We start from the raw sequence: 23,264 nt of genomic DNA on the forward strand, positions 1-23,264 counted from the left end.
CAATAGATGCCAATGGGAAGGCTAAGCATACCTTAAAAATGTGTTTTAGTCATTGCTTAAAGCTCCTCCCAAGCCTCTGCCACTCCAGCTCTATTCCCATCAACCAGCTTCTCCTGATTGACTGAAAGCTCACTGACTGAGGCCAGTCTCACACGTCCAGATAATTCCGGTACCAGAAAAATCGGTACCGGAATTATCCGTTTCCGTGTGCTTACGTTGAACATCAGTGTGGCACACATGCGGCAGCCGTGTGCCGACTGAGGACCACACGGACCGTGCAGGAGACAGCGCTAGAGTTAAGCGCTGTCCCCTGCATGCGGTGTTGAACCCGGTATTCATCCCTTCTCTCCAGCAGCGTTCGCTGGAAAGAAGGAATGAATATATATATATATTTTTAAATAAAGTTGCCGGTAATCTGCCCCCTCCCACCCCCTGTGCGCCCCCCCGCTGGCATTAAAATACTTACCCAGCTTACATCCCTTAGGCTGCCGTCACACTAGCAGTATTTGGTCAGTATTTTACATTAGTATTTGTAGCCAAAACCAGGAGTGGGTGATAAATGCAGAAGTGGTGCATATGTTTCTATTATACTTTTCTTCTAATTTTTCCACTCCTGGTTTTGGCTTACAAATACTGATGTGAAATACTGACCAAATACTGCTAGTGTGACGGCAGCCTTAAAGTCACACAACAAAGTAGCAGGAGGTGGTGGCTCTGGTTCAGGAATAGAACCAGATTCCTGCATCTACTAGGTAATCTAGCTTACGTGTTTTTTCATTGTGTCTTTTTTACTGTTACTCTGATCCTGTGCAGTGTAATCTATATATTACATAAAGCTGAGTGCGTGTGTGTGTATGTATCAAGCCATGCCCACTCTGCGTAGCCACACTCACTCCACTAGCAAAGCCCCGTCCACACGGCCCATATTGTTGGAGCACACGGGCGGAGATATATTCACCTCGAAAGCCACCCTGCAAAACTCACCGGCTGCAATGTCCCAGCCGCTACGAGCTACAATCAGGGCGGCCGCCTTTAGAGTACGGTATCAGTGCGTGGCAGGCACAGGCCACATGTAGCTCCGTCGTGTCTAGAATGGAGTTGCTCCTGCGAGGCATGACGGCAAGGGAAAGGGAAGAGCCTCATGGATTACACCGCTGTGCTCACAACAGGAAGTTGCTGTGCACATGTGAGGGGAAAATAGTAGAGTGATCGGAAAACGAGAGGAGTGAGGGGGAAAATTAGAGGCTTCATGGGAAAATGAGAGAAGTGAGGAGCTGCTGCAGTATGAGGCTGTGTATAGAGAAGAGTGAGGCGCTGCAGGTGGAGGCTGTGTATAAGGCTACTTTCACACTAGTGTCGTTTGGCAGAAAAAACGCATCCTGCAAAGTTGTCTGCAGGATGCGTTTTTTCTCCATAGGCTTGTATTAGCGACGCATTGCCACACGTTGCAACCGTCGTGTGATGGTTGAGGCGTGTTGCGTCGGACCGTCGTCACCAAAAAACGTTGCTTGCAACGTTTTTTGGTGCGTCGTGTCCGCTATTTCCGACCGCGCATGCGTGGCCGGAACTCCGCCCCCCTCCTCCCCGCAACTCACAATGGGGCAGCGGATGCGTTGTAATAATGCATCCGCTGCCACCGTTGTGCAGCGTTGAGACAGGATGCGTCGGTACGTCGGCCCGATGCACTGCGACGGGCCGACGCTAGTGTGAAAGTAGCCTAAGGCCACATTCACCCGTTTAGTATTTGGTCAGTATTTTACCTCAGTATTTATAAGCCAAAACCACGAGTTGGAGAAAAATACAGAAGTGGTGACGTTGTTTCCAATAACCTTTGATTGTTTTACTCCAAGTTTTAGCTTACAAATACTTTTCACAGGAAGGAAAAACCAAAAATGTTTATCAAAAGGCTCTTGAATGAGTTAAAAATAAAATACTATCAATACTTGGGTAATCATTTAAAGTGTTGCAAATCTGTAGTGTTGAATATACGATGTGAAACGTTTTTATGTGCAATATAATCATTATAATTTGTTATCACTAACCACAGCTAGTCACTATGCCCGGGCAACACCGGGCTCTCCAGCTAGCGCATTTCTAAGGTTGCCTCACACTGCGCTACATGGGCACACAGAGCACTGACGCCCCTAGACTCCCGGAGCTGAGGCGTGCACCGGCAGTGACTGTTCTCACGGTGATGCCCGGTCAGGCTGCAGTCACGGGCCCCGGCACACACAGAGGCAGCACGGACTGTCGGGGGCGCGGAGGAGCCTGTGCTGCTCACTCTTGGTTCCGCACAAAGCCGAGTACTGCGCCCCCTGCCGGACGCCTGCATTCCTGCGCGCTCAGCTGGCGAAGCTCCCGGAGCCGTGCTGTGGATCTGGGTGGGGGGAGGAAGTAAGTTTGGGAGTGGGACCCTGCGACTCTCTACACGTGGGATCTCCGCAGAAGACTTGTCGCTGCTTCTCCACAGAGCAGGACCCCGCGGCGAGAAGTCCCGGCTAATCCGAGGCAGGCGCCTCACCTGCAGGCACAGCCCGGCTGATAGCACCTGCTGATCCGGAGCCGCACCGTGAGGATGCCCATGTGCACACTGACCCTGGCACACTGCACCCTCTGAGCCCACTGGCATCCAGCTGTAAGGGGCACGGCACCACGGTGCGCCCAGTGTCCTTCCCCAGGGGTCGCTGCTGGGGGGAATATGCCCTGAAGGTCCGGATCATGCAGAAGAGCGTCCGGTGTAACGAGGGCCATGCGTTGTACCTGGCCTTCCTGGCCCGCAAGGAGGGCACCAAAAGGGGCACTCTCGGCAAAAAGGCCACCGAAACCAGCAGGTGGCACGAAAAGTGGTTCGCTCTGTTCCAAAATGTCCTCTTCTACTTCGAGACAGAGCAAAGTGGAAGACCCTCGGGGATGTACATGCTGGAAGGCTGCAGCTGTGAGAGGGTCCCAGCGCCCATAGTGGCCAGTGGGGGGAAGGAGACCATGGAGAAGCAGGTAAGGATGGGCTCTGGGAACGATAGTGTTAACCATGGTGCCTGCAGAGGAGAGGTCACAGGTAGAATGGCTCTTTAACCCTTCATTAACCGCCTCTTTCTGTGATTGCTATACTGTAGGCTGTCACCTATAGTGACGATGCCCAGGTGTGATGGTCTATATTATTGATTCCTGACTGCGGTGTTTTGCTTGTAAAAGTTATTACATTTTGTAATCTTTTTAGACTCCCATGGGTGATGCAGGAGAAGGTGGTCTGTGGGCACAGTATGGGGTCACTGGCAGGTGGGAGCAGAACTTTTGGCTCTTCGTTTAGTTTTGTACATGAAGGTGCCCTATAACATATAGCGAGTGGCGATGCTGCTGCCCAATGGCTCCTTGTGGGGAAATGATCACAATACTCCTCCAATCCAGATCCAATGCCGGCCAGAGATAGAAGACTTTCCTCTTACAGTATATGGTGGCTGATCTCCTCTGTTATATGTCAGTGCTGCATGGTGAGGTCCAGTAATTGGTTCCTTGGTAAGTCATACTCAGGTGGTGATACCTTACCTGTGCAGGGTGAGCCCCTTTAATTCTAAAATCTATAGACCCCCATAAACATTGGAGGGAAGTCATACGAACCCAGCTGTCTGAGCGTGTATGGGGTCTTTATTACCCCTCTACATTGCAAAGTGCCATGGAACATGTTGGCGCCATAGAAATACAGCCATTATCATCACTTGCCTAAGGCTATGTGCACACCTTGCGGATTAGGCTTAGGAATTTCTGGTGCGGATTCTGCCTCTCCTGGCAGAAAACGCACCTGCGGATTTGTCGCTGTCTTTGTGCGGCTCCGCAGCGTTTTTTGTGCAGTTTTCTTGCAGATTTGCTGCGTTTTTTTACCCCTGCGATTTTCTATAATGGAATAGGTACAAAAACGCTGCAGATTCACAAAAAAGAGGTGACATGCTACTTTTAAACCGCAGCGTTTCCGCAGCGGATTTTCCGCAAAGTGTGCACAGCATTTTTTTTTCTCATTGATTTACATTGTACTGTAAATCAATTGCGGATCTGCTACGTTTCTGCACCGCAAAAAAAGCTGCAGATCCGCAGAGAATCCACAACGTGTGCACATACCCTTATTCCATATAAGTAACTGTTCTGAAACCGGCCACTATGCCCCGGAGCCGGGCTCATATACACAGCAGGGCTTGGGCTCAGACGGGCAGTGTCAGGACTTCTAGCATAACTCACTATGTGCTCTGTATGGGAAAGATTCGGGGGCATCTCTGTTCCAGCAGGGCTCGAGCAGCCCGGGCACCCTTCCCCAATCACTCCCTGCTTACCATCTGCTGAACCACCTTCTCCTTACACAGGGGGGACGCTATACTCCGCTAAATCTCCCAACCATTAGGATGTCATAGGTAACAAGTGAGTTGTCTCTGCAGGAAGCGCATGGATTTCTGCAAACCACAGTGCGATGTATGGGCAGTCACAGAAGAATAAAACAAGAATTATGTTTCTTATGTCACAGAAGCTGCAGAACAACCGCTCTGACCTAATACGCAAATGGGATGTTGCATTAATTCCATTCAGAGCAGTGTACATCAGCAATCCTGGAATTCAGCGTCAGACTTTAGTATAGGCGTCTTGTCCGAGGACCATGTCTTGGGATGTTTCCCATCTGTTGGTATAACTGGTAGCTGGAAACCTTCTTCACATGGAACGCTTTGTTCGGGTCTCCTAACGTTGTCTGTGACCCTCGTGCTCCGTACCTGCAGACACACGCGCACCTTCGTACCTGACTGCTGCACTCAGATTTTATGCTGAGACCACTTCAGAACACGTTCAGTGTTATATTAATGTGCACTGCTGTGATCCCTCCAGACGTGATTGAAAATTGCTAAAAGTTAGGTAATGTCCTGTCCCTACCTCTCCCACTGTGATGCTTAACCGTTCACTGCTGGTCTCTACTTTGTGGTCTTTTCTTGGCATACTTAAAATTGCCATTCTTGGGTTAAAGCAGGTCACCATTGTGGTCTAAGCAGCCAGTTAAGCCCGTTTCACATGTTCGGCATTCATGGTCCAAGGACGGACCACAATGTCAAGATTGGTAACGAGTCTCCTGATCCGAACCTAACAACCTTATATATTTGAGTCTGTTGAGTTTGGGTCAGGAGATCTGCGATAGATCCGGACATTGTGGTCCATACTTGGGCCACAAATGTTGGATTTGCGAAACCGGACTTAAATTTGGTATTCCCAGATTCTATTCCAATATGAAGTAATATTAGTAAATGTGTTTATTTAACTAATTTTTATAGCGCCATTAAATTCCACAGCACGTTACAGACATCATCATCACTGTCCCCATGGGGGCTCATAATTAATTTCCCTATCAGAATGTCTTTGTAGTTTGAGAGGAAATCCACGCAAACACGGGGAGAACATACAAACTCCTTGTAGATGTTGTCCTTGGTGGGATTTGAACCCAGAACCCCAGCGCTAACCACTGAGCCACCATGTAAGGATAAGATCACACTGCGTTAGTGCAGTCCGTTCAACACATCCGTTAAACGGACTGCACTAACGCAAGTGCCGACGTTTGCACAGCGCTAGCGCAGATGGAGCATCTGCTAGCTCCATCTGCGCTAGCAGTGACGGACCCGGAAACGCTGCAGCCCGCGTCTCGGGTCCGTCACTCAATGACAGCACATCGCTAGCGCACGCCCATTGTGGGCGTGCGCTAGCAATGCGTCCGCCATTGAAAGTAATGGCGGCGTTAACGGACTATGTTACACCGCGTAATGCCGCGGTGTAACGTAGTCCGTTAAACGGGTCACGCTAACGCAGTGTGAACCCAGCCGAATACTTCCAAATATGCTATCCCAATAAGTAGTAGGTTGCTAACAACTAAGTAACTGTCTCTATATGAGTGGTCGGAACCATGGATATCTAAGCTACTGTGATGCCCTGCGAATGGAGTAAGTTACTTAGCGAATCAGAAGAACTATACTACATTTCTATTTGGAGGTATTTTCTAATATTATTATTCCTACTACATATTGGGTTAGGATCTTGGAGATGTGAATGCCCCCTTTAAGTCAAGGTGCACCCCATGCACCAGACCTCACCAGGTTATGGACTCCATTTAACCCCATGCTACCAGCATAACAGATGGGGATGTTTAACTTACAATCTCGTTACACACAGATGGGCGGGTGGAAGATCTCTGCGTTAGAAAAACATGGAAGCAGAGCTGATGAAACTGGGAGGGGATCTGAAATCAGGTGCCGATATATAATTCAAGTGGTTGAGTCAAATCTATGTTAACCCCTATCAATGACATAAGGCTATGTGCACACGTTGCGGATTAGGCTTAGGAATTTCTGGTGCGGATTCTGCCTCTCCTGGCAGAAAACGCACCTGTGGTTCCACAGCGTTTTTTGTGCGTTTTTGTGCGGTTTTCTTGCGGATTTGCTGCGGTTTTTACCCATGCAGTTTTCTATAATGGAATGGGTACAAAACCGCTGCAGATTCACAAAAAAAGAAGTGACATGCTACTTCTTTTAAACCGCAGCGTTTCCGCAGCGGATTTTCCGCAAAGTGTGCACAGCATTTTTTTTTTCTCATTCATTTACATTGTACTGTAAACCAATTGTGGATCTGCAGCATTTCTGCACCTCAAAAAACCCTGCGTATCCGCAGAGAATCCGCAACGTGTGCACATACCCTAAGAGAGAACTTATTGATTGCAGGGAGAAAGAATCGCTGGACCCCCTGCCGATCCCAAGAAGGGTTCTCGGCAGAACCCTGTTTGAATGGGGCGGAGGTCGAGCACATGTAATTCTCCTCCATTCCTTCCCTACAGAACTGAGGAGGGCGCGGTCACCTCTATGGTCACTGGGGCCAGCAAGTTAGAATGGGGGATCAGGTGATCCCCATCTAGAGATGGAGGTGGATCCCACATCTATACACCTTCATGGTAGATACCTGGGGGTATGCCATAACTGTCTGTCATGAAACATCCCCTTTACACTGACCGTCATCTATTAATCAGTTTCCTCCATCTGACACGGGAATGTAAAGTTCATCACGTTTTTATAGCGGTGGAAAATCTTTTTATCACTTTTATCAGATTTAGCACAAATCTTTTTGTGCTATAATTATTGTATTGTCAACGTTGTTACTTATGACTTGTTTGAAACTGTTAGGGTATGTGCCCACGTTGCGGATTTCCTGCGGATCCGCAGCGTTTTTTACCGTGCAGAAACGCTGCAGATCCACAAGTGATTTACAGTACAATGTAAATCCATGTGAAAAAAAAGCTGTGTTAATGGTGCGGAAAATTCCGTACTGAAACGCTGCGGATTAAAAGAAGTAGCATGTCACTTTTTTGCAGTGTTTTTGTACCCATTCCATTATAGAAATCTGCAGGGGTAAAAAACACGTCAAATCCGCACCTGCGTTTTCTGCCAACAGTGGCAGAATCCGCACAAAAAATTCCTGCGGCTAATCCGCAACATGTGCACATAGCCTTAAACTGTAAAGCGCTGCGGAATATGTTGGCGCTATATAAATAAAGTTTATTATCAGAACGGTGTCATAGTTGTGTCATAACATTTCACAGACTCTGCATGTCCTGTTCTAAAGTGTGGAATCTTTCTTTTTACTAAAAAAAAAGCACTTGAATTTATAGAACAAATTGTGAATATACCTGGAGAGCATCCTTGTGTAATCTCGGCGACATCAAGTAAGGGCACGACCAGCTGCTGTCCCTTCTTGTAATGCCAACTGGTCAGCCTAGCTAGAGGTCACATCAGGTTACTGGGTAGTCTGCAGATTAGAGAGGCGCAGTCTGGGCATAATTCCATTCTGTGCCGTGTCTGTCTCTGTATTACATTTCTCATTTTCTCTAAGTCCTCTATTTAACCTGAGGTTTCAGACAGTTTACAAATAAAAATGCCGTGAGACTTCACAAATATCAAGAATTGGGCAAGTTGGACCTGCTGTCATGTCATATAGGCATCTCTCCAGCACCCGGGGCAGGTGCTTTGTACCGTCTCCCTGACTGTCAGGCTGGGATATTGTGGATAGAATAAATGAATGAGAACGCTACAATTGTGTAATCAGCTCTATTATCACTGGTCGTCTCCTGTGCACCTTTCATTTAAAGTGAACTTTTGCCACACTCCAAACCATTATTATGAGAGTGTAGTCCTTTAAAAGATAAGCCAGTTAATCCATTTATGACCCCCAAAGCGCTGCGCCAGCAGCAAGAGATCATTTTCTGAAGTTGTGTCTGGAAGTGCATTAGGGCATGAAAATGTTGTCCTCATTTTACCGATCGGAGTCCCAAATTGCGGAAATGATTGAGGTTGGTAGTGCAACAAATACATGTGCCATTTATAGAAAAATTTAAGATTTCTGACCGCCTATATTTTTGTTAGCTACATTGCAGACTTCTGGGACCCATACTGACCCTAATAATGAAAGCACCGCACTACTTGTTACCTTCACAGCTTTCACTTGCACAGCAGCCATCTCTTCCCACCCAGCCGCATAGGGAACCGCAGATGTCCACTTGACTTGAATGGGACCACCACTGTGCAGAGGAAAATCTATAATGGGAGCGCAGAGCTGTGACCCCTTCATTCTCTCTTGGGAATCCACCGTTAAAAAAAAGATTCGATAGTGCTTTGGTGGAGTTTGTCTTGTCATTTATTACATGGTCATTCATTTATTGCTTGCAATAGTTCACTTTCCCTGCAAGGGGCACTGCAGGAAGAATGTACGGCCTGCTGCATCTTGAACAAGTGTTGGCAACTGATCACTCAGGGGTTTATGGTCCTGCAGGGACTAGTTGATCACGTCCTTGGCTTCAATGAGAAACATGTCTTGACTGGATGACCACTTAAATGGGGTATTCCAGCAAGATCATATTTATGGCCTAGCCAAAATATGAACTGTACCTGGTTATGCAACCTATTCACTTGCAACCCCTCTTTTTAATTGTTAGGAGTGTGATGCCAATTACAGAAATAATGATGAGCCATTATTAATGATGGGCCATCAACTGAAGTACATGAAAACCCATCAAAGTTTCAAATTAAAGTACACGGCTAAAAGACACTTTTTTACATTTGATTGCGTTTACGATAAAAATGTATTTTGTTATGGATAACTACTTCTAGAACAAATGCAGTTGTGAGCAGTCTTTTCAGCAAATCCATAAGCATGAAGAATCGGGTGCGATTGCGGGCAGGTGCTTCGTAGGTAAGAAACCCTTTAACCTCATAATCTACATAGATTGGAAAACGAGCCAGGCATGGGGAGAAAAGTCGGAGCACAGAAGAGTCCAGTGGGTGACTCCCTACAGGTTCTCCCCGCCCTTCTCCCTGTTCCTTTTAATTTTACAGTGATGCTGGGTGAGTGAGATGATTACGGTATATATGTTCTGAAGTACAAAAGAAACCATACGCACTTTGATCTAATATTGTGGCTTGTAGAGGGTTAGCTTGGAGTACGAATCTTGGTACTGTTCAGCTTTCGGCTGTTGGCCATGCAAGTTTCAGTACCTGCGATTGTGCTTGGGGTGTCAAGCCTTTGCTCTCCTGTGTTGATGAGCTTGACACGAAGTACACCAAACTCGAATGGACTTTCAGTCCCATGAATGACTTGAGTTTTTTTAACAAAGAGGCCATAAACTAGGAGAAATTAAGTAAGATTTCATCTACATGAGTAGACAGTTGTTTGAGTGATTCAATAGGTAGGTGGCACAGCCTTAAAGGGGTACTCCAGGGAGATAAAAAGAAAGTTTTTGACTGTCCCTGCCCCCAAACTGTAAGGATGAGATGCCCAGTGTAGTTCTACTATCCTTTTAACACGTATAATTACCGTATGTATGACAGGAGCTGCTCCTCATTCTCCCCCTCTCGTTTTGGACATTATGTCACACAGCAGTGTGCACCTCACCCCTGTAAGTAACAGGCTGCCTGAGAAGAGGGGATATCATCTGTTTTCTACAGGAGACTGGCTGATAGTAACAGCATGGAGCTGCACACTGCTGTAATGTCCCAGATGGAGGGGTGAGCAGTGAGGAGCAGCTCCTGACACGCCAGCCTCTTGATAACGTCTCCTTGTCTGCAGTTTGAGAAGTAGGGGCATGGCGGGGGCCGGTCATTAATCAGATTTGGGCCAAGCTCACACTTTGCGATTTATTTTTTTATTTGTTTTTTAACTGTGTGAATTAAAAGACTTTTCTAAAGTTAGGAAAACATAATTTCCTTTATTTTAGCCAGCGCCACATCCTCCCAAGGGCGATGTCTGGTATAGTATCTTGGCTCTACTGTTGACAGCTATGGCAGTGCTTCTCAAAGAAAAAGGCCAAGTGTTTTAAATTTTAAAGGGGTATTCCCATCTTCCTATTTCCAAGATCCTGTCCCAATTTATAGTAGGAGTAATAATATCAGCAAATGCCTCCAATTAGATTAGTTCTTCTGATTCTCTTTGTTGCTTACCTCATGTGCAGGGCATTGCGGTAGCTTAGGTATCCATGGTTGTGACCACTCATAGTGCAGTTATTTAGTTGTTAGATGCCATAACCTTGGATACCTAAGCTACTGAAATGTCCTGTACATGGGGTAAGTGAAATAACGAATCGGAAGAACTGCGGCGTGAAGACAAGAAGAGGACACGATCGTAAGAAGATGGGAGGCCCCGGACTGGACCGCGACGCCCACCGCACGGGACCGCCCCTGGGTGAGTATAATCTAACCTCTTTTTCTTTCAGGATACATAGGGAGGAGGGGGGGCCTATCTATAACATTCCAGAAAGCTGTAGATGAGCCCCTGATGCCGGTGGGCTTAGCTCAACTTCCATTTTGGGGGTTCCAGGTTCCCTTTAAGAATCTAAAAGTCCAAAGGAGAACTTTCACTTTAAATTTCTTTAACCAGTTCCTATCACACATAATGCATGCATATTCAGTGTGGAATCTCAGATAGTACATGATGATGATAATTGAGTGTGTAGGATCGGCATGATCCCGCCATCCTAATGTTTTCTAGCAGGATAGATTAGTATAATGTTCCCCGACATCTGATGTTTAGTCTATATATTTGCATTTAGCTTTGCTCTGGTAATAATAATTAAAGAATCAATATAAGGATATAATTGCTCAATGCCATAAACAAGAGCCGAGCAGATGATCAGTCCCTGTTCTTAGGGATGGAATAACTCCACACTGAAGAGGTTAATTCTGTGTCAATATATGTCTTTGTATGGCTCTCTGAGGATCAGCACAATATCCTCTTTTTCTTTGGCTTCAAGTCAAGGATAATGTTGAGTGGTGTGAAGGACTGGAAATGTATTTTGGACTCTACTTTGTGGTTTACCAGAAAGATATTCTTAACTTTTCTCAGGTGGTGGTGGCTGGGAAAAGTTGAGATAAAGGGAACTTTCTGTTTTTTTTTTTTGTTGTTTTTTTTTTTTAGTAAACGTGGTGCTGGTTCATAGAGGACATTTATATAAAAAAAAAAAATAAACAAAATAAAAAGCTTCAGTTATAAAGTCTCCATTCTTCATTCAGCATTACAATCCCCACCACACACAGTTACCACTTTATTTTCAACCGCAGATTATTTATATGGGTGTTTGTTGTTGTTTTTTTGTTTTTTTAAGGAATGCAGCAAGAAAAAAACCTCCTATTCCCTTCACCCATCCCTAATGCCCCTTTTTCGAATTCTGCTGGAGTCTCCCATCTGTCTCTGTCTTTTCCCATCTTGCCAGGACATGCATATGAAATCTGTAGGAAATTACTGGTCTTTGGCCACCACTGAGGCCAGTCCCAAGCAAAGCAGTAAGCGCTCACTCAGACATCCATTAACTCATGTATGAGAAAAACGGACCGATTAATGTGATCCAAATGTCATCAGTTTTTCATGTACGTGGAGAGAAAAAACAATCTCCACCTTCTATGTGACAGTCTGTGAAAATCGGAATGCTGTCCAATTTGTTTTCATGGAGCCATGGTCTTGCACTGCCATTTCTGGTCAGACACGGGGATCAAAATGGAACCTGCCTCTGCGATTTTGCATGGACCACTCATTCTGCCAAATATCATGGACATGTGAACAGCCCCTTAGCCTATCAGAGGTACAAGTGCTATCTATGACAAATACAAATAGCTGTCGTATGAGAAAAATGGACCTCTGAATGAGACCTAACTTTGGAGAACGGCCAAGGTAGAGTTAGGCTGCCACAATCGCACATTTGTGTGACATGTCCTTGTGCGGTCATTTGTTTTTTCTTTCTTGTACAACACACGGACCCATAGAGTTTTATTGATTCAAGCAGACATCCTTAATAATGGATCCATGTCTCCAGTTCGTGAGACTTGGCGCATGTCCAGTTCTCATCAGGATCAGACAGACTCTGCCTTCAAAGTCTACTGGGATCCGAATAAAATGGATGAAACACAGAAGACATACTTTGTTCTCAATAGCACAATGTCCATGTATAAACCAGTAACTTTCCTTACCCCTAACCTCTCCGGCTCTTTATCATCACCAATCCGGTCCTAGTCGCATCTTCTTATCGCTGCCGTGAGCGTCATGAACTTCTATGGATTTCAGCACTAGCGGTGGCGATAAGAAGCATTGAGGACTGGACGGGTGAGCAGAAGGATCTTTTTTTACATTTTACATCTTGCATTTATTATGCTCAGCTAGAAAAAAAAGAGATGAGAAAAAAACATGGATACAACCAGGGTGGCACTTGAGGAAAAGTTGGGCTCTGTTGGTAACACTCTCACACACAGATGTGCAACTGTAGCCTTAGTTAGAAAATGTTACAGGCCTGACATACCATGCACAATTTTAGGGGCTTCTGTGGCAAAACAAAGATTATAGGAAATTATTGTTGACTAATATCTCACACCCCCAATACTAGCTGAAGATACATTTATGTATTGAATGCCTGTGTTGTAAATGATAAAGTGCTGTTAATTGGTCATTTACAGAGGACTATGACTTTCTTATTCCGTAATTGGATAGTCCTTTCACCTGTATATTGTAAGTAAAGTATCCTGGTAAATGTTCACACCCTGCATTGATTGGCACTATAATATCAAATAAACTTGGCACTCAAAGACAAACATTTTTTTTTGTGAGAATGAAGTTCCTTTTTATTTTATTTTGCATTCATTATTGTTGAACGTTTTCGGTCCTACTAGGGACCTTCGTCAGAACTGAATGCTCATACAGGAGGAACCTTGGTGTAGTAGCGCATGTGGTTGCGAGAGTAAGCGTTCAGTAATTGGCACTGTCAGAATTGTACTATGTAAAGTTGACACTTCTGGTTATGCATTAAAACTACTGCTATTATATGGACTCTGTAAATTGTATTATATAAGGCGTACTTTGTCTGCCCTGTTGATAGCAGAACAAAGTACTGCAGTGCGCAGGCGCCTGGAAAGGTCAGAGAGGCCCAGCGCCTGCGCACTCCAGTACTTTGCTCTGCCCTCAACAGGGCAGATAAAGTACGCCTGCGCAGGAGCCGCGGCAAGAAGCAAAGAAGAGGACGTCATCATATGAAGATGGAAGATGCCGGACCGCGACGCCCACCGACGCCTGGCGGCCTCGACCAATCAGAGACGCGGGATTTCCAGGACAGACAGACAGACAGAAAAACCCTTAGACAATTATAGAGATATATATATATATATATATATATATATATATATATATATATATATATATATACGCGCACACACACACACGCACACACTACAAAAAGTATTTCAACCCCTTTAAATTAAATTAAATTTTTCACCCATTGTTTCATTGCAGCCCTTTGGTAAATTCAAAAAAGTTTATTTTTTTTTATCCTAAATGTACACTCCATATTGACAAAAAAATATGTAAAAATGATTTCATATTTTCTTTTTCAATAAATATGCAAAATCACAACCACCGTCAGTACATGAATGCGGCGCCAGAACTACCGTCAGTACATGAATGCGGCGCCAGAACCACTGTCAGTAAGTACATGAATGCGGCGTCACAACTACCGTCAGTATATGAATGTGGCGCCAGAACCACCATCCGTACATGAAAGCGGCGCCAGAACCACAGTCAGTATATGAATGCGGCACGATAGCCACTGTCAGTACATGAATGCGGCGCCAAAGCCACAGTAAGTACATGAAATCACCAAGCTTAGTACAGCGATAACTTCAGCATCAGATCAGCCCCATGTACAATTGTATCACATGAACCTATAACTCCCAGTATGTATTTAACACTGGTAAGGAGATACTGGGAGTTTTTAAAGTCATCATAAGACTATGGCCTACACAGGAACCACAACACTGATGAGACTCCGGCAGGATTACAAATAATTACATACAGATACTTTATAGGTGACATTTTCTCTGGAGTTGTTTCGATCCCTTTTTTCTCCAAGTAGCACAGACGCCATGTCTAATGCTCTTATCAGTCTTCAGCAGTTCTTCCCAACACTTTTACTTTTAAGGGCACGGTATCTCCCTTGTTGTGTCCCTGAAAAAATAACTGTCCCTCGTTGAATTTCCTTCACAAAATACATATGAATATAAGAAAGGAGCGGCGTCTCCTGGATAGCTCCTCGGGAGGCATAAAATCTTTTGGCTATGTGTTGTGGAAGCTGAATCTATCTGCTCAGTATCTATAGAATTAGAGCTATTCCCAACTTTGACATCTTGATAGGCGATACGTTTTTGATTTCATATTAAAAAGGGATCGCGGTAATAGCCTGTAGGAATGGAGCACTGGTTCTACATGCTTTATGTGGATAAATGATAAAGCACTTTTCACAAAATTGAAAGTTAAGTGGGAGACTTTAAGCTGGGTGATGTATTGTCTTCTATGGCTTGATTCCATAGTTGTGACTCCGGCTTCCTCCAGCCAGTGATGGGCTGGGGTCACACGAGCGTATGTTCTCTCATGCGAGAGAATCCGCTCAAACCCTGCCAAATGTAATCTTACGATCTGGTTCCCTCGTATGCGAGAATTGTTTCACTGGTGCGGAGAAGATGGAGAACTTAATTTCTCCATCTTCTCCATTGTCTGAGTCCACAGATTTTTAGAACACCTATTGAAATGACACATCACAGAAATAGTCACATGGGATCTAATATTTGGAAAACTGCGATGTCTATGGACATAACACCGGAATGTCGCAAGACTAATTATAATACGGAGAAAAAACACGACAAAAAACTCCCGAAAATGAAATATATAAACATAATATAACTTTTATTAATAGGACCAAGTACAGATGACACAAGGAGGAGGGGGGAAAAAAGAGAACACCCACTCGCACATGTCCTGAACAAAACGCCCACAGAAAGAACAATAGTAGATTAAGGTACCAGTAAACATTGTCAGCAATCACAGTATAAATCTATTGCACCTAATCCCGAATATTCTGTTGCATAGTGATACCCCAGAGCAAAGTATTGAAGTATTCAGCTGGTATATAATGGGGCAGCCACAATGGCTGTATATATTGCCTATGCCAGTAGGGGAATCCTGTGGGCGTCCTCCCCGACGCGCGTTTCGGCGATTATAGCCTTTCTCAAGGGGTGTCCACAGATGTCAGACTGCACTCAGATGTTATCCCAGTGCAGTCTGATGCTTCACACGTACTTGTCTTGTATGGGTGCGCGTGATTTGAATTCTGGAGCCACTCGCAGCATGCTGTTTTTTTTTTTTTCATGCCGAATCGGCATAAGAAAAAAAATATCAGATCTGTGCTGCTTCATAGTAGAACATTGGTCTGAGTGGTATCTGATAAAACATTGAATAGCATTCAACCATGTTATACACTCGTGAGTGAGTGCCTGTGATCCCTGCTTCTTCCACCCACTCATTGGTAGAGCCAATGACTTCTGTGTGTTCTACTCACTGGCACACCTTGTGAGTCCTGCTTCTCCTGACCACACACCGGGATTTACAGATTCACCGGAATGAGATTGTGTACCATAGAGTTATCAATCTCCTACAAGTAAACCACTCAATCATTGTGTGTGGTCAGGAAAAGCAGATCTCAGAGGTCTTCTCTAGCTCTCAGCATTGAAAGGGCTTTGTAATTGACATTAATTAAATGATTGAACTCTTTTTATCTCCAAGCTCAGTTTCTCCATTTTTATCCTGTTGGACACATGAAGTAGCATAGGAAACCTGCTTTAAAGGGAACCCGAAATCATGCATGTTTGTCTTTTTGAAAGCCAATATATACTGCACAGTAGGTCTCCACTTCGAAGTGTGGCAAATACTGCTGACAATCAAATGGGATCACTGACCAGCCTTGGCCATAAACTGGTTTAGTAAGTCTCCTAAAAATATAAAGGTTGTCCATTAAATGGCCTGAATTGTATGACATCTCCCTTAGTGTAGATGGATGGATAGCTCAGCGGTGGATATTATGTGGGGATGGCATCTACAGGTTAGAAACTAGTACTTTGGATAAACACGGAGCAGAAGCTGATTAAATGTCTTTCTTGGCTTCCATTATGAGCAGTTCTTGAATCTCAGCCAGCAATCTGTCACAGGCAGGGGATTAGCGTAGGCCATTGGAATAGGGTTAGAATCCTCTGGTTTTAGAGCGAGGGCGCAGGCAGGGATGAGCAGCAGCCACTAACTAGGACACAGTCTGTGGGGCAGGACTGCGCGGCGTCTCCAATCGTCTGCTGGCACGGTTCCCGAACACCAAACCCCATGAGTAGTGTCAGACTCCAGACTTTCTCTGACAGCGTAGTTTTTATATCTACTGGTAATGTAATGACAAGAATAATGGATATTCTATATAAAGTTACTGGATTAGCTTAGGAAAGAGGTAAAGCAAAGATTGTTATTAATATGCTTTTACTGTATGTATTGATTGTAAATCTAGGCATCCCAATTTAATAAAACCCACTGTAATCTAAAAGTAGCTGTGGATTAATGCTAGTGGGATTGACAAAGGGAGAGGCAACAGGATTTCATAGTAGGGGTTGTGACTTTTACATTGACCTACAGTAGATGGCAATTTGCCGCCGGATGCCTCATCTTTCATTGTATCTTCCATTTCACAAGTTAGTGTAAATATTTAAATGGTGTTAATATTTCTGATAAAGGGAATATTATCAAAATAAGTACTTTTGGCAATTTCTGCATTTCCCAGAGATGACAGAGGAATGACATTCATTCATTTAGCTTCTTCTCTCCTGTCAACTTCCAAGCAGCTCTTTATTTTATATTGTTAATGTTACAAGCATTCAAAACCATGATCAAACATTTGTCATAGACATGCAGCAGCTCCATAGTGTATCACTGGAAGATCTGCCTCTCTGTATATTTTTCTGGGCATCACAGGTACGCCAGAGAGCACCTACACACAGGGCGGGTGCACTTAACACTTTCTGATTTTCCAGGTGCTAAAATCTGCACCGTATCATAGTAGCAGCATTTCAGATAAGATTTTGGCAAATCTCATTCATAGTAACATAGTAAGGCCGAAAAAAGACATTTGTCCATCCAGTTCAGCCTATATTCCATCATAATAAATCCCCAGATCTACGTCCTTCTACAGAAACTAATTGTATGATACAATATTGTTCTGCTCCAGGAAGACATCCAGGCCTCTCTTGAACCCCTCGACTGAGTTCGCCATCACCACCTCCTCAGGCAAGCAATTCCTGATTCTCACTGCCCTAACAGTAAAGAATCCTCTTCTATGTTGGTGGAAAAACCTTCTCTCCTCCAGACGCAAAGAATGCCCCCTTGTGCCCGTCACCTTCCTTGGTATAAACAGATCCTCAGCGAGATATTTGTATTGTCCCCTTATATACTTATACATGGTTATTAGATCGCCCCTCAGTCGTCTTTTTTCTAGACTAAATAATCCTAATTTCGCTAATCTATCTGGGTATTGTAGTTCTCCCATCCCCTTTATTAATTTTGTTGCCCTCCTTTGTACTCTCTCTAGTTCCATTATATCCTTCCTGAGCACCGGTGCCCAAAACTGGACACAGTACTCCATGTGCGGTCTAACTAGGGATTTGTACAGAGGCAGTATGATGCTCTCATCATGTGTATCCAGACCTCTTTTAATGCACCCCATGATCCTGTTTGCCTTGGCAGCTGCTGCCTGGCACTGGCTGCTCCAGGTAAGTTTATCATTAACTAGGATCCCCAAGTCCTTCTCCCTGTCGTATGCCTCAGAATAATTCCACACAGGATCTTCACAAAATTAACATGGATTTTGCACGCCGTGGATTTACATTGTAAAGCTACATCCCCATGATGAGTTTTTTTGCGTTTTTTTTAATGCTGTGTATTTTGAAAAAAAAAAAATGCAAGTACGGTAACCTATTTAATTTTGTTTCTCATGGGAACATAGCTTTTATCTGTTTTAATGAGCAGAGTGAAATATGCAATGAATATGCAGCAAAAAGGCTACTGAATTGCAGAGGATTAAGCAGAAAAGCTGCATTGAAATCTTTTTAAAAGATTTTATTTTCTACTGTCTGATGCAAATTACATCCTGTGTGTGCATACCCAAAAGAGGTATTTTGAAGATTGAATCTTCCATTTATGTAAAGCAAAACTGCTAAGTGTATGTTTCCACATTCTGGATTTGCTGCTGGTTTGACGCTGCGTATTTATGCAGCAGCCAGAAGTTGCAGCATAGTGGATGGCAATTCTAGAAATCCCATGTCCACTGTGCATCTGTGCGCACTTCCGGATCACCCACGGAAACAAACGTGGCGCATCTTTCAGATCCGCAGCATGTCAATTCTCTTCCAGTTATGCATCTGGATTTTTTGTGTAGACTTGCATTACCCCCTTTCAGACATGTGCCGTATTAATACGCACATGTTGAAATCCCCCCTGTTTTGTGCGAGCTCTGGTGCTGAGCCTGCACCTTTCCAGGCACATGACAGCTAATCTATACAGCTGACTTGGGCTCACAACAGCCGCGGGTGGAATCACGATCCACCTGCAGCTGCTAACTAAATGCCGCTGTCAATCTCTGCTTATAGGAAGTGTCACTGGCTCCACCCATCTGTGACCCCCATCACATGATCGCGGGTCTCCGATGGGTAGGCATGACAACCAGAGGTCTGCAGAAGACCTCTATGGTTGTCATAGCAATCTGGCAATGAGTGCCGCCCCGTGGTTAGCGCTCATAGCACGTGAGCATTTTTTCTACACACAGGCAATCTGATCAGAGGTGGTCAAAGTATTGCAGCTTTTAGTCTCTCATGGAGACTATTGAAGCACGCAAATGCTTTGACTAGCCTGTTCCTTTAAAGGGAATCTGTCACCAGGTTTTTGCTACCTCATGTGAGAGCAGGATTATGTACAGAAAGAGACCCTGATTCCAGTGATGTATCACAACTGCTGCACCTATTAAACAATCAGTATTTTTAGATGTAGCATGCAGCAGAGCTCAGAAAGTTGCCGACATACCTGACTAGCATTTTTCTTGTGTACCTTATACATTGACAGTGAACTTCTAATCAGTGCTGGGGGCCTTGTTGGACCAGCATGCACGAGAGACGTAGTCCTATAGTGATAATCTCCGGCTAATAAAGCTCTCATTGTAATGAAACAAAAGCACACAGACTAATAAGTGACACATAGCTGAAATCAGTCTATTAGTCTCTACCTCATGCTGCCCTCAGATTACATAGCAAAAACCTGCTGACAGATTCCCTTTATCTTCTCCAGACTTTAATAGACCGCATAGCATACGCGTTCAATGTGTGGACTCCTCCCTTTCACAGATACCGCTGTTTTCCCAAGAAGTGGAGGATTAAAGAAGCACTCCAATCAAAGTTTTTATACTCTTAACCCCTTCACGACCGACGACGTATAGATACGTCATCGGTCGTTTACCTGCCTTTTGATGCAGGCTCCTAAAGTGAGCCCGCATGTTTCCCTGCACATCTGATCAGCTGTGATGTGAACTCAACAGCCGCAGGCTGTTAACATGTTAAGTGCCGCTGTCAATCTGACAGCAGCATTTAATTCACGCTAGCAGGAAGCTTGTCACAAGACACACCCTTCAGCAGCCCTGTCACATGACCTCGTTGCGCCGCTGGTGTGCCATGATAGCTGGTGTACAGAATATCCCTGTCGCTGTCATTATAAATCTACAGTGAAGAAACTAAGTATTTGATACACTGCCAATTTTGCAAGTGTTCCCACCTACAACGAATGGAGGTCTGTCATTTTTACACTTCAACTGTGAGAGACAGAATCTAAAAATAAAAAAAACAGTAAATCACATTGTATGATTTTTACATAATTAATGAGCATTTTATTGCATGAAATAAGTATTTCGTACAATAGAAAAACAGAACTTAATATTTGGTGCAGATACCTTTTGTTGCAATTAGAGGTCAGATTTTTCCTGTAGTTCTTGACCAGGTTTGCACACCGCAGCAGGGATTTTGACCCACTCATACAGATCTTCTCCAGATCTCTCCGGTTTCAGGGCTGTTGCTGGGCAACATTGAGTTTCCGCTCCCTCCAAAGATTTTATATTGGGTTCGGGTCTGGAGACTGGCTACTCCACTCCAAGAACATTAAATTCGTCTTACAGAGCCACTCCTCAGTTGCCCTAGCTGTGTGTTTTGGGTCATTGTCATGCTGGACCCAGCCATGACCCATCTTCAAAGCTCTTACTGAGGGAAGGAGGATATTGGACAAAATCTTGCGATACATGACCCCATCTATCCTCCCTTCAATATGGTGCAGTTGTACTGTCCCCTTTGCAGAGAAGCACCCCCAAAGTATGATGTTTCCCTCATCATGGTTCACAGTTGGGATTGGGACGGTGTTCTTGGAATTATACTCCTCCTTCTTCATCCAGATATGGGAGTTGATGCCAAAAAGTTCTATATTGGTCTCATCTGACCACAAGACCTTCTCCCATGCCTCTTCTGGATCATACAGATGGTCATTAGCTGATTTCAAATGGGCCTGGACATGTGCTATCGTGAGCAGGGGAACCTTGCGTGCCCTGCAGGATTTTAATCCATGATGGCATGGTGTGTTACTAACAGTAATGTTTGAGACTATTGTCCCAGCTGCTCTCTTCAGATTATTGACCAGGTCCTCCCGTGTACTTCTGGGCTGATTCCTGACCTTTCTTAGAATTATTCTTGCCCTACGAGGCAAGGAGGCGAGATCCTGCTTGGAACCCCAGACCGAGTAAGACTGACATGTCATTTTGTGTTTCTTCCATTTTCTAATAATTGTTCCAGCAGTTGCCTTCTCACCAAGCTGCTTACCTATTGTACTGTAGCATATCCCAGCATCGTTCAGGTGCATAATTTTGTCTCTAGCGTCCTTAGACAGCTCTTTTTTTCTTGGCCATGGTGGCGAGGTTGGAGTGTGATTGATTGTGTGGTCAGGTGTCTCTTATACAGGCAACAAGTACAAACAGGTGAAATTAATACAGGTAATGAGTGCAGAGTAAGAAGGCTTCTTAAAGAAAAGCTAACAGGTCTGTGAGAGCCTGAATTTTTGCTGACCGGTAGATGATCAAATACTTATTTCATGCAATAAAATGCAATTTAATTATTTAAAAAATCATGTAATGTGATTTTTCTGTTTTTTTGTTGTTTTTTTTAATTCTGTCTCTCAAATGGGAAGTGTACGTACGATAACAATTGCAGACTTCTCCATTCTTTGTAGGTGGGAAAACTTGTAAAATCGGCAATGTATCAAATACTTATTTTCCTCACTGTGTGTGGCTGGCATTCATAGATCGTAATTTATGCTAAAAAGAGAGAAAAATATCAGTTCACTTTCTCAATGGATATCACGCAAGAAAACCCGAAGTGACGCAGTTAGGAAACCATTTGTAGAAAAAAAAAAATATCCAGCATGTTGAATAAAATTCAGAAGTCATTATTGAAGAATTAAAAAGTTGCACCAGTGAACATGAGCAGAAAAAATGTGCAAATCTAGCATACACATTTCGGAATTTAATCCTTATTCAGTGCATCAATGCAATGAGACCCAACAATGCAGACGAGCTGAAGGCTGCTATAAAGGCAACCTGGGCGTCTATAACACCTCAGCAGCGCCACAGGCTGATCTCCTCCATGCCACGCCGCATTGATGCAGTAATTGATGCAAAAGAAGCCCTGACCAAGTATTGAGAGCATTTACTGAACATACATTTCAGTAGGCCAATATTTCTGATTTTTAAACCATTTTTCAAGATGACTTTTGGGTTTTCATTGGCTGTAAGCCATAATCATCAACATTAACAGAAATAAACACTTGAAATAGATCACTCTGTTTGTAATGAATGCGAGTTTCATTTTTTTGTATTGAATAACTGAAATAAATTAACTTTTTGATGATCCTCTAATTTAGTGAGAAGCACCTGTATGTCCTTATCCAGCCCCACATCCCGAAAAATGGAGACTCTATGGGTCTCGGAAAATGGTGACTTTTTTTATCACAAACTTTGGATTGTTTTTTATCTGCGAACTCATAATCTAGAGAATCATAATGGCAGGCAGTTTTGGCATTTTAATGAACATGGCAAATTAAAAAAAAAAAAAAAATTGTGGAATTGTATTAGTTTTGCAATTTCACCGCACTTGGAATAGCAAAATACAAGCCTTCATGCGGCTATATTGATCGAAAAATAAAAAAGAATGAATGGCTCTGGGGAAAAAGCGAAGCATAAAACAAAAAAAAAGCCAAGAAATTCGACCCGGGTTTGAAAGGGTTAATATCTTGCAATCATCATATTATATAGCACTGTATACTTACAATTGTTCATTTTACTTTTCTACCAAGCTAATTCTTAGCTTTTCTATATAGAGCTGAGAAAAGCTAAGTCTCTCTCTTTCCCTGCATGAATTATTCCCCTCTTCACCTCCTGACCCAGCTGCTTCCCGTCCTCCCACCAGGGACTTTTACAATGACTCATGACTAGAGTTGAGAGAATTTGTTCAGATTCGGTCGCCGAATCTGAATTTGCCATAGTTGTGCCATACTCTAGTTGTGTCGAATTTCTGTTTGAGGATCGGTTCCGAACATATTGGGTAATTTCTGCTCCCATTGACTCTAATGACGTTAGGCTGTGTTCGACGAATTTTGGAAAAACAATATTTGCTGCTGATCGTATTCGGACCCAAATCCGAACAAATTCGCTCAACTCTACTCATGACTCACACAGGGAAAATTGATCTCCTGTTTATCCATAGGACTCAGCTAGTTGGTTATTAATCACGTGA

General features: G+C 43.9%; 1 protein-coding gene across 4 annotated transcripts in view; it reads left to right on the forward strand.

Annotated features, from left to right (window-relative positions):
• The first annotated feature begins 2,121 nt into the window (after positions 1 to 2,121).
• Positions 2,122 to 23,264, forward strand: part of RASGRF2 (Ras protein specific guanine nucleotide releasing factor 2) — a 400,547-nt gene continuing 379,404 nt past the window's right edge. Inside the window, exon 1 of one of the 4 annotated variants that reach the window (XM_069751051.1) lies at positions 2,122 to 2,994. In XM_069751051.1, the coding sequence (XP_069607152.1) occupies positions 2,719 to 2,994 (276 nt within the window). In that variant the 5' untranslated portion in view covers positions 2,122 to 2,718. The remainder of the gene's footprint in view (positions 2,995 to 23,264) is intronic. The other 3 variants (XM_069751070.1, XM_069751043.1, XM_069751060.1) reach the window with 3 other exon arrangements.

The sequence above is a fragment of the Ranitomeya imitator genome, chromosome 1 (assembly GCF_032444005.1).
Source record: "Ranitomeya imitator isolate aRanImi1 chromosome 1, aRanImi1.pri, whole genome shotgun sequence".
NCBI lineage: Eukaryota > Metazoa > Chordata > Amphibia > Anura > Dendrobatidae > Ranitomeya > Ranitomeya imitator.